The sequence below is a fragment of the Struthio camelus genome, chromosome 2, assembly GCF_040807025.1.
Source record: "Struthio camelus isolate bStrCam1 chromosome 2, bStrCam1.hap1, whole genome shotgun sequence".
Classification (NCBI taxonomy): Eukaryota; Metazoa; Chordata; class Aves; order Struthioniformes; family Struthionidae; genus Struthio; species Struthio camelus.
Window position 1 is genome coordinate 37,072,353 of NC_090943.1, and position 21,071 is coordinate 37,093,423.

General features: G+C 43.4%; 1 protein-coding gene across 1 annotated transcript in view; it reads right to left on the reverse strand.

The window, feature by feature from the left end:
- RAPGEF5 (Rap guanine nucleotide exchange factor 5) overlaps positions 1-20,487 on the reverse strand; it is a 167,539-nt gene extending 147,052 nt beyond the window's left edge. Inside the window, exon 1 of the mRNA XM_068935069.1 lies at positions 20,243-20,487. Within this exon, the coding sequence (XP_068791170.1) occupies positions 20,243-20,431 (189 nt within the window). The 5' untranslated portion in view covers positions 20,432-20,487. The remainder of the gene's footprint in view (positions 1-20,242) is intronic.
- Between the last annotated feature and the right edge of the window lie 584 nt (positions 20,488-21,071).

Genomic DNA, 21,071 nt, shown 5'->3' on the forward strand with positions numbered 1-21,071 from the left:
TGGGGGGGAAGGTTGCTAACAGTCATCTCTATGCCCCTCTGCATGGTGGGGGCGGGCGGGGGGGGCTCCACAGTCACAGAGAGGAATGACACATTTCATACTGTCATTATGTCTGCTATTCATAGCGTCCTCCACCATCTGCTCTACCTGCCAAACAAGAAAACCCATTAAAATTTCTACTGGTGCTTGGAGAAGGGTGGGAAGAGCAGGGAAGGTGGTACCCCTTCTAAGGGCTGCAGAAGGGAGCTGCAGAGCGGCACGCATCCTAGAGCACAAAACGAACAACAAGACCTGGGTGGAAATACACGGCTTCATGCATAACTTTGAGCTGACTCTCTTCACAGTCCTCCACTACTGAGTTTCCCTCTCTTGCATTCACAGGCTGGTACAGGGCCTCAGTAATGCAATGTCTCCACTGCTGGGATGCTGAGGAGAGTACCTCTGCTATCAGCATTATCACAAAAAATACCAGTGCCAGAACTGGACCTTCAGCAACCAACATTTGTCAGGGATTAAATAATTAATACAAAGTTTAAAACAGACAATCAATTAAACAAGTGATTCAGCTCACCTGTCACTAACAACTTAAATTCAAATGCTGCCTATTTGGTATTAGGCAAAATCAGCATGGTTAGGTTAGCTGATCTTCCTCAATACTGATGCGGGAGCACTCATGTGAGCTGCCCTGATGAGCCTGCTGCAAGGATGCTAACCTCCAACAGAAGAGTTGTAACAAACAGCTGAAGGGCAGAAATATATAAAATTGCTGCAGCTCTTCAGGTAAACACTTGTCTGCAGCCATAGGAACAAAACTTCTGAAACCAGTAAATATTCAGCAAATCAACTATGAACAATCTTGGCAGGATATATAGATAAAATGTCAATATGAAGTGTATATGATTGAATAAGAAAATTCATTAAAATATTAATTTATTCAGAAGCAATTCAAAATTAAAGACCCAGTATTATAGATTTCAATAACTATAGCGTATTTATTGTTTGAAGTACAAAAAGACAACTTTAAAATTCAGTGCTCTCTTTATGATTTACGAAAATACCTTGCAGTAAGTTATGTCAGTTTAGTTTATTATATGAAAAATGCCTGTACTTGTTGGAACTTTTTTCTTTGCACGAGCTGCACATGAATAGTCCATGAACTGCAAGCATGCAAAGGTATGTTTTTAATGTCCCTATTCTTTTAATGTCCCTATTCTGTCTTATTCTATTTCAGAGACCTCCACTTTTACCTCTGCCTGTACAAAACACAGGTCACCTGGTAATTTCCCAAGACTTATTTTTTGAAGTGGAGCACATATATTCCTTTCAGGTACAAGACATGTGTTCCGCATTTGCAAACTGAAATATCTGAACACAATGCAGAAATACTTTTATCTTTGTTTCTAAGAAAAAAAGAGAGATTGTATGATTTTGCAGAGACTGTCTGACCTATTGGACAATGCACCAGACCATTCAATGTAACTGGGTTTTATTGCTAAATCTTTCACGGGTTTGGTAGCAACCAGCAGCAAGCCATTTGCCTTCCTGTACCTCAGTCTGCTTCTCTCTGCAATGGAAGTAACAACGATCGGTTCCCCTCTGCCAAGCCCTTGAGACCTACTGGTCTGCACCTACTGGCTACACTAAGGGCTACAAGCATTCTGGCTGTTCGCCAAATCCCCAGGGTCGCCCCAATTCAACATCAAATACATATGTGCTGGACATTTAAAACGCAATTAATCATCAATAAAACTATCAACTTTTGCTTTTCTTACTTAGATTTGCAAAGAGCAGGAGCGGCCTCTGTGCTGCTGGAACAAGGTCTCACTTAAGGAGCTTGCCTTATAACCTGAACACTTTGAGGATCTGCAGATCTGTTGTTTGTACTGGCAGCACTCCAGCGTGACCCCTGAGGAATAGCATTATTTCACTGACAGTAGCTCTTGGCACAAGTCGGTGCCAACCTACTACAGGCTGAACAGTGGCAGTTTTTAACCACTTCCAGAAGAACAACTGTAATTTACTTTTTTGCAGAAAAACCATCAAAGTTTTACTATTTTAGTTTGGTGAAGGAGTCAGGCTCTCACTGTTCAGAGAGCTTAAGAAGCACCCGGAATGCAAGAAAAAAAAAAAATTGTTCCCTTGGATCACACATGTAATTTCTACACAATGTAGATCTAAGAGCTCCTCGTTTGCTCTCGGCAGAGCTTGAACTCTGTTTGGAGTTCAGCTATCGGCACCTTCAAACATTCTGCAGAACACGATCACACTAACCTTGATAACATCTTTTTTGTACTTGAAAACCTTTAGTTTGGGTGCTGAAGCAGGAACAAATGAAAACTCAAATGCACTCCAGCTCCAAAGGGAGATGTGTTACCATTGAGATGGGGAGGGACTTGAGAAACAGGGCAGTCCAAAATCCTCTGCCAGCGTCCCGGGAACCACTGCACACCTATCATTTAATCTGGATTGTTTTAGTAGACCTAGGTATAATATATAGAGCGATGTAGGAAGTAGTGCACAATAACCATTAGATATAAAATATGGAATAGGATTAGCACGTGAATAGGAGTTCAGCATATACGAACAACCACTACAGGCAACTTAGGTAAATTTAGCTTTCACTAGACTGAGAAGTTACAGAATCAGAAAATATCACAGATGCAAGACACAGATGAGTCTTCTAAATTTTTGCAAGTGGAAAACAGCTAAAGTGCCAAGTACCGAAAAGGAATAAGTTTTACTTTGTATGATATGATCATATCCATATAATATATCTTATGTAGATTAAGATACTAAGAAAGTAAAGGATGTGCCCAGCACCCCCATCATACCTGAGAGTTTGGGCATATTCAATAGGAACTTCCTTTACGAGCATAGGCTGAAAGACTGAGGAACACAGTCTCTGAACGTAGGCAAGATTTCTGCCCTGAAGACGCAAATTTCCCTTCTGACATTCTTTACCCTTTATTTTAATAACCTGCCTTTCTCCTTGCATTTATCATTATTTCCATTCTTTATTCATATAACAATTGTTTGCACACATTTCATATCCCTGAAGCACATGAATAAGTCACGTCATATCTGTGTTGCATTATTCTACTTTTACTCACTGTGATGCATAATCAAGTCTTAAAGGAAAAGTCCTTCCTTGTACTGCTGTGGAAGTCTAATCTCTCTGTGCGGAAGGTGGGAATTCTCATCTCTTGTGATTTTCCTAATAGCTGATAACAGGGGGTCAACACCATGAAGTTCTCCCCTTTCAGACTACAGTTCTGAAGGATGGGGCCTTGCTCCAACGAGAGACATTGAAAATGAACAGAATTGGTCCTTATAAGAGTTCTCCACATTCATCATTTTCTAGACAGTATGGGCCAGGTCAGGATCACCTGATCCTTGCCACTCTCACCAGCCTTCAGAATACAGGTGCCTGACCAAACAAGGTTTAAGAGAAAAGGTTCAGAATTTGACAGGCTATTTTTGTGAGATTAATGCCCTCTCTGGTGATACCCTACTCACATTCATAGAAAAAGGAATTATTAAACAGAATTGTATTGAACCTCTTGAGGAGAAAGCATATTTTTTTAAAAAATAAAGTTATTTTAGGAAGCCTAACTATAAAGAAGTGGATAAATAAATAAATAAGTCTTCCCTCAACTAGTCCCATGTTGCTCTCGTCCCACATGAGGTCATCAACCCTTGTAATTTTCCAGCCTACAGATAAAAACCCCTCCAGGAAAACAAGTCCTGGTATTTACAGCACAGAGTTTCTCTCTTTGGTTCATTTCTTACATGCTTTAAGTATCCTTTAAACATCATACAAGTATAAAGGGACAATCTTAAGGAAAGATTCTATTCCTTAAACAGAAAAAAAAAACAGCTTGGGAGTCAAAGGATTAGAAGATTTCTCTATTTTTGCATCTGATTAAATTATCTGAATTCATTAACCTTTAACTGCATTTGCAACTAGAACTATTATGTAGCTCTACATCCCAACAGAAGTGCCACCATATGATGACTACATCCTAGTCAATCTCATTCCCATATTCAAAGACATATGCAAAAAAAAAAAAAAAAAAAAAAGGTGCCAGAGTCTAAATTAACACAAGAACCATGTGCACAGGAGAAAAAATACTCCAGCAAATTACAGCAATGCAGGGATCTGAGGTGAATTGTATATTATGAAGTTGAACATACACTCCTGTGTCAGACACATCTTGACACAGAGATTGAACTCTATGATTTCAACAAGCTCTCTGCACAACAAGTGGTGTAAGGAAAATTACTTCCTACAGAGGAACTGTTTGGGAGTCTGCACTCCCAGGACCCCAAAACTCATGGCAGACATGCGAGATATCAGCAAACTACAGAGACAGTCCAGACAATAAGTAGCATGGAAGGGTTACACCATAGCTGGGAGAGTCCATTGAAAGCTCTATTATGCAGCCTTCCCGCTCAACTGATTCTAAGCTTTCTTTTTAAAACAGCAAGTCACTTGCCTTGATAGTTGTGGCTCACCTTTTTAAGGCTGCTTCAAAGTGTACGTGAGGCAGTAACCACGGCCTGCTCTTGTAGAATCTGAAATAACAATTCAAAAAAGCATCCTGTCTCTCACTAAAGAGAGCAGTGGTAGCACTTGGGGTATAACGATTTCCTTAAAAAATATATAGCAATATAATTTCCCTAGAAATAGCTGTACTCACTGGGACATGTAAGAGAGAAGCAGAAGGGCATAATATGAACACACTTATCATTTGTGTGAGCAATGACATATGAAACATAAGTGCAATAGCCTATGCATTATTCACAGCCAAACTATAGCTAGAACATGGGCTGAACAACACAACCTCAAAGAGCCAGCAGAATGGTCTGCTCATGCCAGTACCATCACAAGAGGAGACTCACACATCACCACTGCCTTTCTATAGGGTCACATTTCCACCATCAGAGGAGAGTCAGGCCTGGCGGCCAAGGCTAGGAAGGGAATTAGGGAGCCTCTGACCATCAGACTAAGCAGCCGCTCATGTAGTCCCTGTGCTGCTTGGTGCTGTTTCCTCCTCACCCTATCCCACACCGTTGCCCAGGACTCCTCCACGAGCCTCCTTCACACACCCATGTAAAGCAGCAAGTCATAACTGAGCCACTACCTTCTGCTTCACTAGATTGAGTCTTCACGCCAAAATGCTTGAGGGGGTGCTTTGTCCCTTGGAAATAAAAGGATCCGAGGTAATATCTGACCACGTTTTTTCAGGTCTAGGGGCAGAGAGAATTAACTTTTCTCCACTCTAATATTCTGCATTATAGCCAATGCTTGCAACATTGATCACTTTAACATGCTATCATGCGCCTTCCAGTTGCCTGCTGTATCCTGGTTACCAGCCCACCCAAATTTAAAAAGTCAGTAATAAATGTCATTATAAGTCAGCACATATTTTCTGATCTATACAAGTGGCAGGGAGAGAAGGGGAACTGCTGACTTTAAAAGTTATTCAAGTGCTATGCCCATGAAAGATGCGAATTTGTTAGAGAATTCACTGAAATCAGGGAAGCAAAATGAACCAAAAGATTCTTCACATGCTGTAATATTCCCCATAGCAGCAATTGATCTGTGAGAGACCAGAAGTGAGATGTCCGTGACGTCCTAACAGCCTGTTGTGATGCCGACTCTGGCCTAACCAATTCACCAAACAGGTCTGGGCCATGCTGGATGCCCTACCAAAGCAGGTCGAGTCTGTTCATGCTGCTCCCCACACCTTCGCCCTGACAATCCCCAAACGCCCGCCAGCCTGACAACCCATGCCCCATCACACACCTGAGCCGCTGGTTAAGCTCCTGTGCTAGGGCAGAGTGATGGCAAATTGCCTAACTTGCTGTAAGAGACCTTCACTTTCAGACACATGCTCTTCAAGAATTGGTTTATTCTCACCCTGCATCCACTTGCTGACTGTTCCGTCCGTCCCCACACCAGCTCTTCAGAGATGACTTCAAACCAACAGTTATTTCAGTGCCCTCACCCCCACGAACCACACCGGCTTTCTTGATTTCACATCAGCCCACAGTACAACAGGGTGACATATCTATTCAGTCGCCTCTCGAGTGTCAAATATGACTGCAGCAAAAAAACAAGTTCAACACCTTCTTGGGATGTAGATACACACAGAGACTTCTGACATGGAGACAAGGAATACAGAGAAGAGGAATGGAAAATAAAGGTGAATGAAACTGGGAAATATCTGGTTAACTTCAGAGAACAGACGTGACCATCATCATCCTGCGTGTACCTAACGAGGACACTTTGCTCTAATCCTACTATCACATAAGAGACAAGTTCAAGACCTGTGCTATGTTCCTTGAGTTTGGACTTGCCTTACTGAATCCTATATATTTTGCTAGCCCAAACCTAAGAAACGTAGCACAGCCCATGCAAGAACCCACGAAAGCAGAGCTGAGTCCAGGGAACATACTCAGTTTACCAACATCTTTCAAAAGCAATGCTTGCAAAAGCACTAAAAAAAGGTTTTATCACCTTTAATCTCTTTGCTTCCTTTTCTCTACGCAACATCATAGTATCTGCAGTTTTAGGCACTGGACACACCAGCACAAGTTAATCACAGAGGGCCTCTGGGACAGCATTGCTGATAAGTGACCCTTCTCCCTGGAATTCACGTCCCTGCTCCACGCACCAGGATCTCATCAAAAGATTGGATGGGTCTAAGCACAGCAAAGAAACGGGAATTGGAGCACTCTGGGGTTTGGGAGATTACAAAGGAGGTTTGTTTGCACGCTTTTATCATAGCTCATGCTTGTTGACGTTTTTAACTTCTCCGTTTGTGCCAAGAGATAACAATGACTAACTCGGGAGGGAAAAAGTCACAGTGTAAGGAAACAAGCATACACATATGGGAATTGCAGTCAGCTCAGGCCGAACAGAAGATGACTCATAGACCCCCAGTACTGAGCTTTGTTTTTAAAAGTCAGATAACACTCTGACCTGCTAAAGCAATGGATAAACATTCTGTCTGTTTTCTTGCTTAACTCAAAGTAAGTATAAGTTCCTTTCAAAAGTCTTAATTAAAAAAAAAATCTTCCTATTTTGGAAGTTTCACAAAATTTACCATTAGCACTTCAGTGACGTGTGAGCAGTTTTCAACTCAGGCTTATAAAGAAAAACTATTATTGTCTGTGGACGACGTCTCTGCAAGAATTTTATTTACAGAATGGGAAAATGTAACGCTTCCTTATCCACTACTATCATCCTGCAGTTTTCCTGTAACATGTTTGGATATTAATAACCAACTGAAGTAGGTCCTTTTCTACAGCCACAATAAACAGATTCATAAAGTGCTATTTTGTGAAACAACAGGCATGAATAGTTCTCACTGTATGCCTTATTTTAATAAGAACACAACTTGTATTTAATAGCAATATTCCTCTACTAACTACACTTTGTGCTTAAACACAGCACTCCACTACAGGGACATTTTGTGTCTTTGATTTTAATAAAGAGCTTTGCAAGATTAGAGAGCGGTTGTCTGTAGAGCGACACAAACACTTCAATATATCCGTTTTTAGAAAGTGTTTGGCAAATGATTTGTCTGCTAGAGTTTTGTTCCAAGTAGCAGTTTTGCCTTAAAGTGGCCTGAGCAGAATAAAAAGGAAAAATAATAAAACACACCTCCTCTCCTTCTCCTCCTTTTTTGGTTTGTTAGAGAGCTAAATCTTAATAAGCATAATCTCTATTCCTTCCCTGCACTTTGTAAGGAAAATGCAAATCATAGCAGAGCCAAAAGATACTCTTGCAGAGCCCTGCTTTGTGATTATCTGACCTAGTCATTGGTTACTAATCTGTGTAGAGCCTTCCAAACAGTTGTGCATCCATTTAATAGTAGTTTCACCACTCATGAATATTCTCATATTTCTTATGAGAAGAATAAAGCTTTTGACACAGGACGATATAACTGGGTCAAGACTGACATGACATTAGCTGTTTTTCTTCTATTCTCAGAGACCATCTACACAGCAATACTCTACAGGTTTACTCCATCTTCTGCAGAGATGGTACAGATTCACCCTAATACACGGGCTTCCTCTAAAGAAGCTAGAGGAGTCTTTGGTTGAGAGACAAAACATTGATCAAACAGTAGCAAAGTGATGAGGAACAAGAACAGGATTTAGCAGCCCATTTTCTTCCTGACAAGGTAGATGCCCAATGATACATCCTGGGCTCAATGTTGTTTAATAAAACCTATTTGTGATGTGATAAGCAAGTTTTGCCTGTATTTTGGTTAGTCGCAACAAAAAGTCTGTAAGTAACCTCAGATGGACCTAGTCAAGCTAGGTGAGCCGACAACTCAAGTTAAATAACGTTCATCGACATCAAATGCAAAGTAACGCCCACTGGAAGGAAAAAAAAAGCTGACACCTTATACTGTTTTAAATTAACTGTATCAACCTAAAGAAAGCAATGTGAATGGCCGTGAGGACATTTCAGTGAAGGACTAATCTGTGCCAGCAGGAATTCTAAGAAGATAGCAAATTGTTAGGATGAAAAGCATACATGACGGAGACAGGGAGGAAATCACATGATTTAAATAAATCAGTGGTGCAGTCTCACCTGGAATAGTACATTCAGCACAAGCCATCACAACTTCAAAGGGATACTGCAGAACCAGATAGGGTTCAGAACATGGTAACCAAGATGATTACGGAGTCACCTACACAGACTGAGATTGCTTGTTTTTAAAAGTAGCTGTAAAAGAGAATGCATAAAAAATAACCGTACAGAAGAGAGAAATTATAAATTCCCTGCCTAATAACTTACAAAGGTTACCGTGACAACAGACTAGTCCCTTAAATTAAAGGCGGGAAATTCAAAATTGTTCAAAAAGAAATGCTCTAATTAACAACAAAAGAAAACAAAACATAATTTTCCTTCCGAGATGAGCTCGAAGACAAAACACTAGCCAGATTCATTATAAGGCTGAATTTGTATATGAATTACATCAACAGCTATAACTACAATGGTTAAGGGTAACAACTCCCAGGCGTCAGAATATAAGGCATCTCCAGGTATGCAAATCCAGGAAGAGAGAATGTACAATGCAGCCTATATTGCATTTGCTCTAAGGCTCTCTTGAGGACACAAGAAACTTTACATTTGTGGCTAAAACCATTGGCTGTCAAATTAACCTTAAAATTTAAGGATACAGCACTAGATGAACCATCATCTCAACCCACTACATGTCCTGTATCTACAATAGCTTCCTTCAAGATAACTAGAATTTGTTAACAAAACCTTTGCCAGTATAATGTAAACATTTATTGCCACATTGAATTGCAAATAACAACTCAAAAGCGAGACCTTTTAAGCAAGACCTTCAAACAAATTCTCAGTTTATGCATACACTGTAAGAATTGAGAAGAGATATCTCAATGGAAAAAATTGCTATTCAGCTTGGAGAGCCACCAGCTTTAATGCATGCCCTGGCAACCTAAGGGACTTATTGATTTGCAGACATTCATTCAAGTGCAGTGAAAGCCATAATTAGATAAATAGCTTTGGTAAAACCAATCTAAAACTCATTTGTTTTGGGACCGTCTGCTTAATGAGATAAAACAAGAAATTAAATGTCTGCCGAATGTTCCTCTTCTATCCTTCAACACGATAATAAAAATATAAATAAAGAGGTGTTCATTTAACTACCATTATTATTTTTGCATTTTACGTATTTTGTTCCTGATGTCAACTACAAAGACAATATTTATGAACGATTCTGCTCTAATAGGCAGACAACTTCTATCAATTGCCTTCACACATGGGGATACTGAGGTACAAACAGAACAGATCACTCGCTCAAAATGATAATGATCTCTCGGGCAGCTCAAACAGGCTTCCATAATTTTACCTCAAATATCAAGCGCATCAATTATTCCCTTTTTTTAAATGATTTTTTTTTTAAGCTTGGTCTGTTCTCTTTGATGCACTCTACACTCAGGCCTTTTAATCATTTGTAAACACTCTTCGCGCCAAGTCGACGCAGGACAGCTGTAAGACGGCATGGACGCTGCAAGTGCCAAAGTCCCATTGCTGGCCGTGAATATGCCATTTCTCACGAACGGAAGTCAAATTCCAGTTAAGTTTTCAAAACTGTTTATAATAATTAAATCTAGCAGGATTATTTATGTGTATATTATGTTCTTAAGCACATTCTTCCATATAGCAGCGAGGAAGCCTTGTCAAAGCGCTGCTTTAAAGAAGTCCTGTGGTGATTACCGCTGGCACGGTTCAGAGCTAGCATGGACAGATGCTACACAGTATATCGTTCTTAACCTAAAACACACTCAAGCTTGGGATACACTCTGTCCTTACCTTTCTTCTTTGGCAGCTAACTACTAGATTCTGCTTTTGTTCATTTAGGACTTGCATCTCCCATGCCTCTGGCCTTCCCCAGCAGACGCTACAAATCTCTCTTCGCCCTGTAGCACAGATTCAGCAACAGACTTGCATCCCACACACCCCAGATTGGCTTGAGCTGCCACGTGGCTGGAGGCAGCGCACAAATGACATATCGCAGCAAAGCGCTGCATTGTCCACTAGCTGGATCCAGAGCAGATCTAACGGATTGGCTTAGCTCGTTCCCTCAGCCACTCAGTAAACAAACAAACGCTTTGTGACTTTCAAAACTAATCGTGCATGTTCATTTTCTCCCCTTCTTTCCATATTAAAAAAAAATCAATTTCTGCATCGCTAAAGTGCATTCACCTATGGGATGAAATGGAGCAGCTGCTTAACAGCATGCAGTAGCAGTTCATGACAGTAAATGATTACCATATCCATCTGAAATTACAAAGAGTTTTACCATCACTGGGTCTAGCTGTGTAAGACAGAACTTGGCCAGAAAACCACAATTAAATGCTTATCATCTTAAAAAAGAAACAAAAAGCAAATATTACCACCATCGCCACCCCAAAAAGGACCTCGTGAATTTGTGATGCTCACAAGTGGTCTGGGCCTCAGTTTTCTACCTTTTATCCAATATGTAGAACTTCCTCTGGGTCACTGCTCCTCAACGCTGACCTGCAGACCGCAGACCATCTTTTTCATCACGAAGAGCAGGTTCGACATATGTTTCTTTGGCTGGCAGTATCAATATAAACAAGCAACTTGGTGCTGCTTGTTCCTCAGTCCCCGTGATTACACTGCCAAGCCACCTGCAGAGACACTGCGATGGGCCAGCAGCGGAAGAAGCTACCAGCAGCTCACACCGAAGCACACACACGCATGACACCCACTCCCTAATTAAGCAACGAGACCACTGAACCATTTCTTCCCTTACTTCTCCAAGACAGGTAGCACCTCAGTCACACGAGGGCTTTGGTCTGAGGTTCAGAAGCAAGAAGAGGTAGGCAGCCTCCTTTGACCCGAGCAAGCTACAGAGCACTCCCAGAACAGGACCCCCCCCCCTCCTCCCCAAAGTCCCGGTGTCACCTTCCTAGCACCAACTTGCTTAACTAACACAGTCCAGGGAGAAACAGACTATTTCTGAAAAGTAATTAGAAGGCGAATTAGAAAGCCCAAGATTTCACAGAGGGTCGAGGGTCTTTGAGTGGTTTAGCAGAGCCACACCAAAAAGGCAAACTAGAAAGCACCCAGCATTTTAAGTCAACAGGTTAACTCAGCTCTAAAACAGAAGGCATAAATATCTACTGACATTTATACAGAATGAAGTTTTTGTCTGGCAGTTAGCAGAATATTTTCTTTTTGCACTATAAAAAAGTATAGTGACTTTTAATCAGTTAGCCTTCTAAGTCTTCTCCAAACATGTCTTCTGTAAAAGGAATTATTCACAATAAAAAGTACACTATAAGATTTAAATATTAATAACTGACACTAGCTTAATCCAACAGCTACAGGTAGGACCACAGCTACAGGTAGGGCATTTTACAAGGTCAGACTAACCCAAGTCAAACCATAAATTAACTGAGATAAAAGACATCAGGACAATTATGAATAGCTACTGCCTTTTACACTTGGAAGTTAAAAAGAAAATATTCAGATCCTGCTTCCACAGCTTTTAACTTTAGAGCCCCACTGCCTTCATTTTTATCTTTAAACTTTTGCCAAAAGCACAGATAATGATGACAAATGTTTAAATCGAAAGGTTTCATTATGGATAAAGTGTGTACAACAGACCTCAAAGGCCAATGTAAAACAGTCCACTGAAAGCAATCCATGCATACAGACCTGAAGAGATCTGCAAGGCAGCCTGACTTGGGAAAAAGAGATCCAGCACAGAGGGATCAAAGAATAACAAGGCACTCTCACACTACCCAGGGTTAAAAGGTGTCCCATTTTTAATTTCTGTACTGTAGCACCCTACGGAGCCCCAACCAACACGAAGGCTCTTATGCTGAGCGCTGTTATGAACCCATAATAAAAGGCAGCTCACATCCTAGAGAGACTACTGTGGACACCAACGCACAGCATCTGCTTACTTGTAACCAGACACAAATTTCCTGCCGAAACAGAGTGACCTGTCAAGGGTCTCCGAGCAGTTTGGCAGAGTCGCACCAGAACTCTATGCATTGCATCCCAACTTTTCATACAGCAGCTGTTACTCCTACTCCAGCCTGACGCAAAAATCACAAATCAGGGATGGACAGAGTAGATCAGATATAGCTGCACAAGCAATAGCAATTTCTGTCTATTTATTAGGCCTGCTGGCACAGTAACTCTACAGTGCTGAATATTCCACATCTCGATAAGCATCTTTAATCCTAATTCTCTCAAAGAAGCCTATAATGAGCAAATCAGAAAAGGAGAAATAAATCACCTTAAAGATAGAGAATCTTAGCTATAAGGCCCGTAGTTTCCATAAAGAACAGGCAACTTCCTGCCTAGTGAAATATTACTTTAATTGTTACAGGCCAAATGGAAAGATAAAACATCTTGTTTTATTACAATTGCTTTCCACAAGTGAGGTCAAAAAGACAGCATATTCTGCTTTCCTTTTTTTCTCCTTTTAAAAAGCTATTGCTTCCTATTTTCAGCATTTTCATTAGAATAAACACGCACAGCTCGTTTTGCAGTCTCCTCAAGGCACAGAATAGAACTGAAATCACTAGGCTTATACAAACAACAACAGTTGGATAGAAACCTTATTTTATTACTAACCTAGCTTGTCATAATACTACAGTACAGCACTTGCTCATTCATTCTAGCATCTGGGAAATCTAGTGTGCATTAACCAATAATGCAGGTTTACAAGCAAGCAAATTAAAAGTATACAATTCCACAAAGTGAATTTTATTTCTTTCAAAATATATAACTAACAAGATACAATTATCTCACATTTAAATTGAGCCTTCCTCTTATCAAGATGTAACACCTGCAGAAATTTTGCAAATACTCCCCTTTTAATTTCAATGGAGCTGATCTTGTTTTATACATAGATTTCCTGAACAGATTGCCAAGTGACACACTGGAGCATCACCTCTGAGAACCTGTAGGCTATGTCTGCAGGCTATGTCGAAACAGAAGCAAAATCAAAATTGAAAGGAATTATATCTTTGTTCAATCGGAATTACAAAAACGTGCAGGACAAAAAGATATTTTTTTCAGAGACACTAACTGAAGATGTTATTATCAACACAAGAAAAGCAGCACTTAGAGACTGAACGTGGGCTAAATTTACTCAAGACATTTTCAGCTTGAGTTTGATTTGTAGTGCAGGAAAGGGATTAAAGACAAGACTGTGTTTTATAGCAGCAAACTGTGGATCAAAAGACCGACTTCCCAGGACACGCTCTGATCAGAATAGAGATAGGAAACTCAGCAGCTCAGACCCAGCCCCGTGACTCTGAGCAAGGTGGGGCATTTTTTCTGTCTCAGGAGGTCGGTGTCAGTTTTATGCATCTTCCACGAGCCGAAGCTACATGATGGCATCTCTTCCCCAGGTGTTGGCACTGCACCTGGGCCTACACAGGCGTGCTAGAAAGCAGCTGAGGTGTCAGGCCAGGCATTGCCAGCCTCAGAGCACTGGCAGTAGGCATCATCCTGGCAACCTGAAGCCATCCCCTGCCTCAGGGTAAAAACAGCTCTGCATCCTGCCGAAGGTTACTCAGTAGGGCAGAGAGGTAGATTGCCTCAGATTTCCTTCAGCTATACCTACTCATCAAACCCAACATAATTTCTCAGAAGTTGTAAGACATGGGCTAATTAAGAAGTATTCTCAATTTAGCAGTTCAGTGAACACTGACTATGAAACAAATTATTATGCAAATAAACAAAAAAGACACTGAAATTCCCTGTCAGCTACTGTGGTCACTGTCGCTAAGCTATTTTATTCATTACTCAACGCGTCATGTGTCACCAGTCACGGACCTGACAAGTTAAAGGATACTGTGAAAGACAATTATCTTAATCAAATACATTTAGCTGGAATATATAATAAGCCTGATTACAATGGGAAAAATTCAAGACTACTTACCAAGACTATTTTTAGTCATATAATAACTGCCAAGATGATCCGTGTATTAAGTTACTGAGTAGAAGCTCTATGGCAGGCTTTAAAGCAAAATGTCACCAATATCAATCAATTTGTTTCGATAACGGCACTGACAGTAAAACTTTCAATCCACTGAGCCAGTCCGGTATTTTGTGCACAGATTTCAATTAGTATAGTGTGCCCACAGATCAGAAGACCACATCTTTTAATGCAGGAAGACATACAAGGGTAAAGCGTCTATAGCATGTATAAGCATAGATAACAGACCAGTTGTTCTCATCATTTCTTTTCTCCTCTTCTCATTAACAACACCGGGCAAATGAGCAGAATGCACCAAGGAAATGTGTTGATGACACAAAATCAGAGGCATTGGCAAAACAAAGGTAAACAGAATGACATACGGGAAAATTAGATGACTTTGAGAAGTGGAGTATTAGGAAAAGGATGTAGTCCAATAGTGTGAAATACAAGGTCATTGCATTTAGGCACTAATAAGATGAGGAAGCGCAAAGAAAAATAGGGAATGCTATAACTGTCAGCCATTGCAGGGAGATAACTGAAAATAAAACAAACCTGCATGCTTAGGTCAATCAAAAGATAACTATGAACCACTGACATAATGTAGCTGCACAAAGAAGAAATGCAAGTTCTGAGAATTTCCAGCGGAGGTGAGGAATTTCTAACGTCCTGGCAAAACCTCATCTGCAAAGCTACAGTTTCCCCAATCACAGGAATCACATGAATTCAGTGAAGGAAAGTAACTTGAATGATGTAAGCAACTAAAAGCCTTGTATGAGAGGTGAATAAAAGTTTACCAAAACGTAGGCTATTGTAGGCATTCAAATAGATTGCATGGAATTTGATTTTTTTTTCCCTGGCAAAGAAGAATTTTCTCCATCAGCATGACAGCTGCCAATGCCAAAATATACAACAGCTGTCCAACCCTCCAACTATTTTCAGCTTGGGGACTTTCTGTGCCTCATGTAGACTGCATGTTCAACACATTTCTCTCGCATAAACCTTCTCCAGTCTCTCCCTGAATTCATGGAAACTTTTAGCACCCATAATTCTCACCTAACTCCTTTGGTTTACGTTTACTCCTTGGTTTGGCTTCCTCCTTGGGTGCAGGTTTTTCAACCTGCAACCCCACATTCAGACAGAAGTTTACATTCTGACACGCATATGGCAAAGTTGTCACCCAAAACACAACTCAGGTTCCCTCAGCGTGAAGAGAGTCTGAGCGTACTGGTCTGCCTGAAGACCTTTAGAAACAGCAAAAAAGCCCCTGGCCGATCTGAGAAAACAAAATGTTTGTGGTATCGCTTTAGTCAAAAGGCACGGTTTATGGTGAAGATACGTACAGGTCAGCAGGATATTTCACAAAATCAGAGTAACAGGGTTTGACCCCACGATGTACAAAAGGCATGGCAGCTGCACTGCTTTCTGACAAACAGCAGCATCCAGGCTCACACAAAAGCTCTTATGTAAATGTGAACCTAGAAGGCAGAAGACGTGATTAAAAATGTTCTCCTCTGACTTCCAAGCGCTGCTTTTGCCCTTTTAGGAGGAACTCAGGAACACGAGCAAAATTAGCTCCGTTAGGAGAAAAGGATTATCTGCGCAATGGAGCAACTGCTGTATTGGCATACCTGCAGGACCTCATTCGGGGCAGTCTTGGTGCTTCCGGGGGCAGGGACTTTGCTGTTGCACAAAGCACAGAACTGAACCATATTTGGTTACTTATTAAAGAAGAAAAAGGAGGAGAGGAAGGTGTCTTTGGCAAACAAAAGGAAGGAGAGCAAAGACAGTTTATAACTTAAATACTCATGCTCATTACATGTACTTTTAGCACATACCTCAAAGAGGCAAACTGGAAACCAGAAGGATTCTACTTTCTAAAAGATTTTGAAAAAGCACACACACAGCTGAGGGGAACGCTTGCACAAGGACAGGGAGCCAACAAAGTAGTTCCCTTCTCTGCCTCTGCACAAGCTCTGGTAGGTTGCAAGGTGCTTGTTAGCCCCTTCAAGGGACCAATTTGAGCACCTGAAAACTGAATAAAACTGCCACAGCAAAAGACTGGAGCATTTTCTGCAAGAAGCAGCACCAAGCAGAGGAAGAGGAGTAAAACCCACCCCTTTTTCAGCAGGAGCATGCAGTTCCCAGCACAGCTGTGATGCCACAGTCTAACACCCCATGTGGCCTCAGACACCTGTGACGGACCTGCCCTAAGACCGGCATTAGGAAACTCCACCATCAGGGATGATGCCAACATCCAGTTCAAAGTTCAAAAGCTTTAAAAAAAAAGAAAAAAAAAACCCTCTAATTCCCTTCCCTAGTAAGGGAATTAGAGGTTAGTTTTATGACTGAACAGTAGGATGTATTGTTATTTAACAACAGGTAAATGGTTCTGGGTCCACAGAACAAGCACAAAGCATGGTGGTTATTGTAGCTTTTCTGCAAGGCTTTTTTCCACTTCTAAGTTCTTCAAGCATATTCCAATCAGATGTATCCTGATGGAGAAGGTGAAAGATATCCATTTGTAGTCCAGTTTTTGCATTTACTGAACTAAGAGGAAAACGCACATTTTGTTTCACCACTTAATTTTATTCTGCGTTTTTCAATTATTCCCATCGCTGGTCAAAAATTCTCAAACATTCTAGCGCCAAGGGGCAAGAAGGACTGGCAGGCCCCAACAGATTAAAAAAATTTATTCCACCCCATGCTGGTTTGCAAAATTTATTCCATTCTTCGTATACTACCCTCTCCCACACAATGCTTTTCTCCCCCACCACAGAAAATATTCTAACGGCATGCAGTGAAGTGTATCTTTAAAATAATTATAGCACCCTTAACACTTCCATTATTTTTTAGTATCCATAGTCTCCAAGCATGAATGCATGCATGCATATTATCCCTATTTTATAGATGAGGAAGCAAATTGCAGGCAGTCCCTTAGCAAGTCAGCATCAGAGGCAGACGCCCTGTTCAGGGGTCATAATATTTTTCTAGGAAATTAAACAAACCAGAATTTCAGTTGGTCAGCATTTACTTGAAAACAGCTCACCTATGTGAGCAACATTCTTGATGAATCCAGCTGGACAAATAACAGACTCAGCTTGGTGTTTGAACAAACAAAAAAGCACAAAGAAAAAGTCACCGGAGACTAAGATCACTCTGAAATTTAAAAAGGAAGGGAGGCATTTCATAAACAAACAAAAGAACCTGCAAAAATTAACTTTGGAGTGACCTGCAGTATTTTGCTGAGGAGAAAATAAGACACTTTGTTTCATATTTGTGCTACTCAACCTTTTGTCCAAGCTTATTTTAGGTCTCTTTTCTTTTGAGACACATGCTCAAATTGGAAATATAAAACAATTGCTGAATTCTGTTATTCTAACATATCTCTTCGTTCCCCCAAACGCCATCATTATCAGGGTTGCAATTGTCCTCCAAACCAAACTGAAATATGTTGGAAGTGTCATCCCCCTAAAATTCCATTTCTGAGGGAAAAAGGCACACGCACAGGGTGGACAGGAATCACCACGGGGCACTGCTGACAGAACCAGACCGTTCCCTGGAGAATTACGCATGGAAGAAACCTTCCACACATCTCATGGGCTCATTTTGTTTCAAAAGGCAGAAAGTGTCATTATCTCACAGTCCCCTTCTCCAGAGCCTTTCTGAGCCAGAGGGTCCCACGGAGACACAGTCAGACAGCACCTGGCCATCAGCCGGGAGCTCCTGCTGGAGCCGTGCAGCACCTCGAGGCAGCATTCACCCCAGACCTGAGAGCTGCTGCATCCGTTCAGGACAGACCTACAAATTCCCCATCCTCTCTCCAGCCTTCTTTCTACCAAGATGGGCAGATGAAGAAAAACTTTAGCAGGTGAAGCACAGGGAACTGCAAGACAAAGGCACAGATGACACAGCCGCTAAATCTATCACCTCCTCCTTGCTGGTCAGTAACACTGCACATGGGCAACAACACGCAGAACCTGACCTGGGACACCATGAAGCGAGATGGACCAAGGCGTCAGCAAGTGTGCCTGAGGAACCGCACACACCCAAGGTCCCCCCAGGCTTCTTACAGGGGTGTTGACTCATCCACTCCAAACATTGACAGAGCAAATGTTCACACTGCTCACCTTCTCAAATACTCACAATGGCAGTGAGGATTAACCGTGATAATAAACCGAAACCTCCTCCACATGGCATCTCCCTGAAGTGTCATGGACTGGTTGTGCCTAAAACAGCACACATGCCGACAAATGAAAACAGTCCTCAACAGCTATTCTGCACTAGCTCTTGCCTTCTCACTAGACACTTTTATTGAACTTACTTCTTTTGTAATATGCTTTAAACGTAGAATAAATTAACCTCAAAAAAGTATTCTGAAAAGGTCTGATCTTCCCTGGAAGATATCTCTCATCAACCTTGTATTAGGATAGAACCAGGCTCGACTAGTTACAATTAACCGAAACCCCCTAGCTTCAATTTTCTAAATGAATTTAAGCGAATCAAGTTCAGGCCACTTCTGTATTCATACAGACACTTGTGAAGTGGATTAAGATGTGCACTAACCGGAATATAAAAAATTATTACGTATCTCCATACAGACAAGTCTTTATTCTGAGGGTAAAACTCATCTGAGGTAACAAACTTATTCTAGAGTAGGATTCTGCATCCAGAAATTATTTGGAAATACCTACTGGGCTTTAAATTTATATACTACCTTCATCCTATTTAATTTCCTTGCATATATATCGTTTTATACTAGAACGTTCACACAGGAAGTTCTGTTTTAAATTCACACCCTACCACATTTCACAGTAACTTCCCCATGCGTACAAAGCACTTATTTACACAGGTAAACTACTGTAAAGTTGATTCGGGTACAAATATACATCTTGCCGACTACTGCACACTAACTCCCTACGCAGGCATTTATTTATCAGCGCACCAAAACCACAAGGCAGCTTACTTTTACTCCCTTCGCCGATAAACCCAATGCCTTCATTTCAACGACCCACATGCTAGTTTTCAGTCCCGGTTTGGACTGCGAGGACGTTTCGCCTCGGCTTTTTCGACATCCCAGCCCCGTGGCGCAGCCGCCACTGGGAGATTGCGCTGTCCTTCCCATCAACAGCTGCGGCTTCGAGCTGCTGGGGGCTCACGCAGCGCTTCGCCGGGGCCTTGCTTCCCACCGCGCAGGCCGGGGGGGAGCGCCGCACCTGTGAGCCTTTCCAAGACGGAGTCAACTGGACTGAAACATCATTTAGGCGGTTGCACGCTGCCCATCTGCCCCTGTGGCTGGACGCACCTGTGAGTGGGGCACAGAGCTCAGGGGGGAAAGCAGCTTCGCCTCCGAGGCGCCAAGGCGCGCGGCGGTCCACTGCTTTCACGCGCTTCTGCGCGTTTGAGAGCCCTTGAGCAGCGTATCCGTCCGTCGGGCGAGAGCGTACACGGCCCCACGCCGAGCTGCCCCACGTTAAAAGGAAAACGAGGACACGGGCGAAGAAGGCGGCTAGGGCTGGGAGAGCGGTGGGCGCTCGGCCCTATCGGGGTTTGGGGGGGTTGGGGGGGGGGGTCGTGCTGAGCTGGGCGGCGGAGCCGGCGCACGGCCTGCGGGCACCTGCGGCGGGGCCGCCCGCGGGGACCCTCCCGGCGGCGGGGCCGGGGCCGGGGCCGGGGCCGGGGCCGCCCTCCCCGCGGGGGGCGCGCTGCGGGTCACTCACCCGGCCGGCGGCGGCGGCGCTCTTCCTCCGCAGCGTCAGCCCGCTCCGCAGCAGCGCCGGCAGCTCCCGCAGCTTCTGCCGCAGCTGCACCGGCGGCGGCGGGTCGCGGGCTGCGCCGGCGGGGCTCCAGCTGCGCGCTAGCTCCGCGCCCTCACACGGCGACGGCATCTTCACGGAGCCCAGGGCCATGCCGCATCCCCGCCGGCTGCCGCACCGCACAGCCGCTCGCTCTGCCTGCCTGCCTCCCCCCCCCCACCCACCCACGCACACTCACTCACTCACTCACACACCTTTCGCTCGCTACGCGCAGCGCGGCCCCCCACGCCCCGGCCCCGGCGGGCGGGCAGGAAGGGCCGCGCCGGCGGCAGGCGCAGGAAGCCCCCGGCCTCCACCTCCGCCGCCGCCGCTCGCCCGGGGCCGGCGCCCCCGCCCCGCTCCGCGGCGTGGCGCGGCGCGGCGTGGGCGGCGATAAAGGGCAGGTAGCGAGCAGGGTGGAGGAGGCGCGGGCGGGAAGAGGCTGAAAGTCCTGTTAACTCCTTTGCGCTCAGCTGCCACCGCCCAGGACCGCACGTCCCACCTGGCCTTCCCACACCTGGCTCCCTGGGGGCAGAGGGTCGCGGACACCCGTGGGGATGGGGCAGAGGGAGGCCCTGGCGCACAGCAACGCCTGCTCCTGGCCCCAACGGTGGGACCGGCCTCGTCAAAGGGCTGCCCACCTGTGCCTTTGGCAGTGTCCCCTACCTCTCCTGGCAACCCTGTGGGAGGCCAGAGCTGTCCACGTGCATCCCCTCTTCCACCGCCTGCTGCAGGACACCGGCGTGAAGGCAGA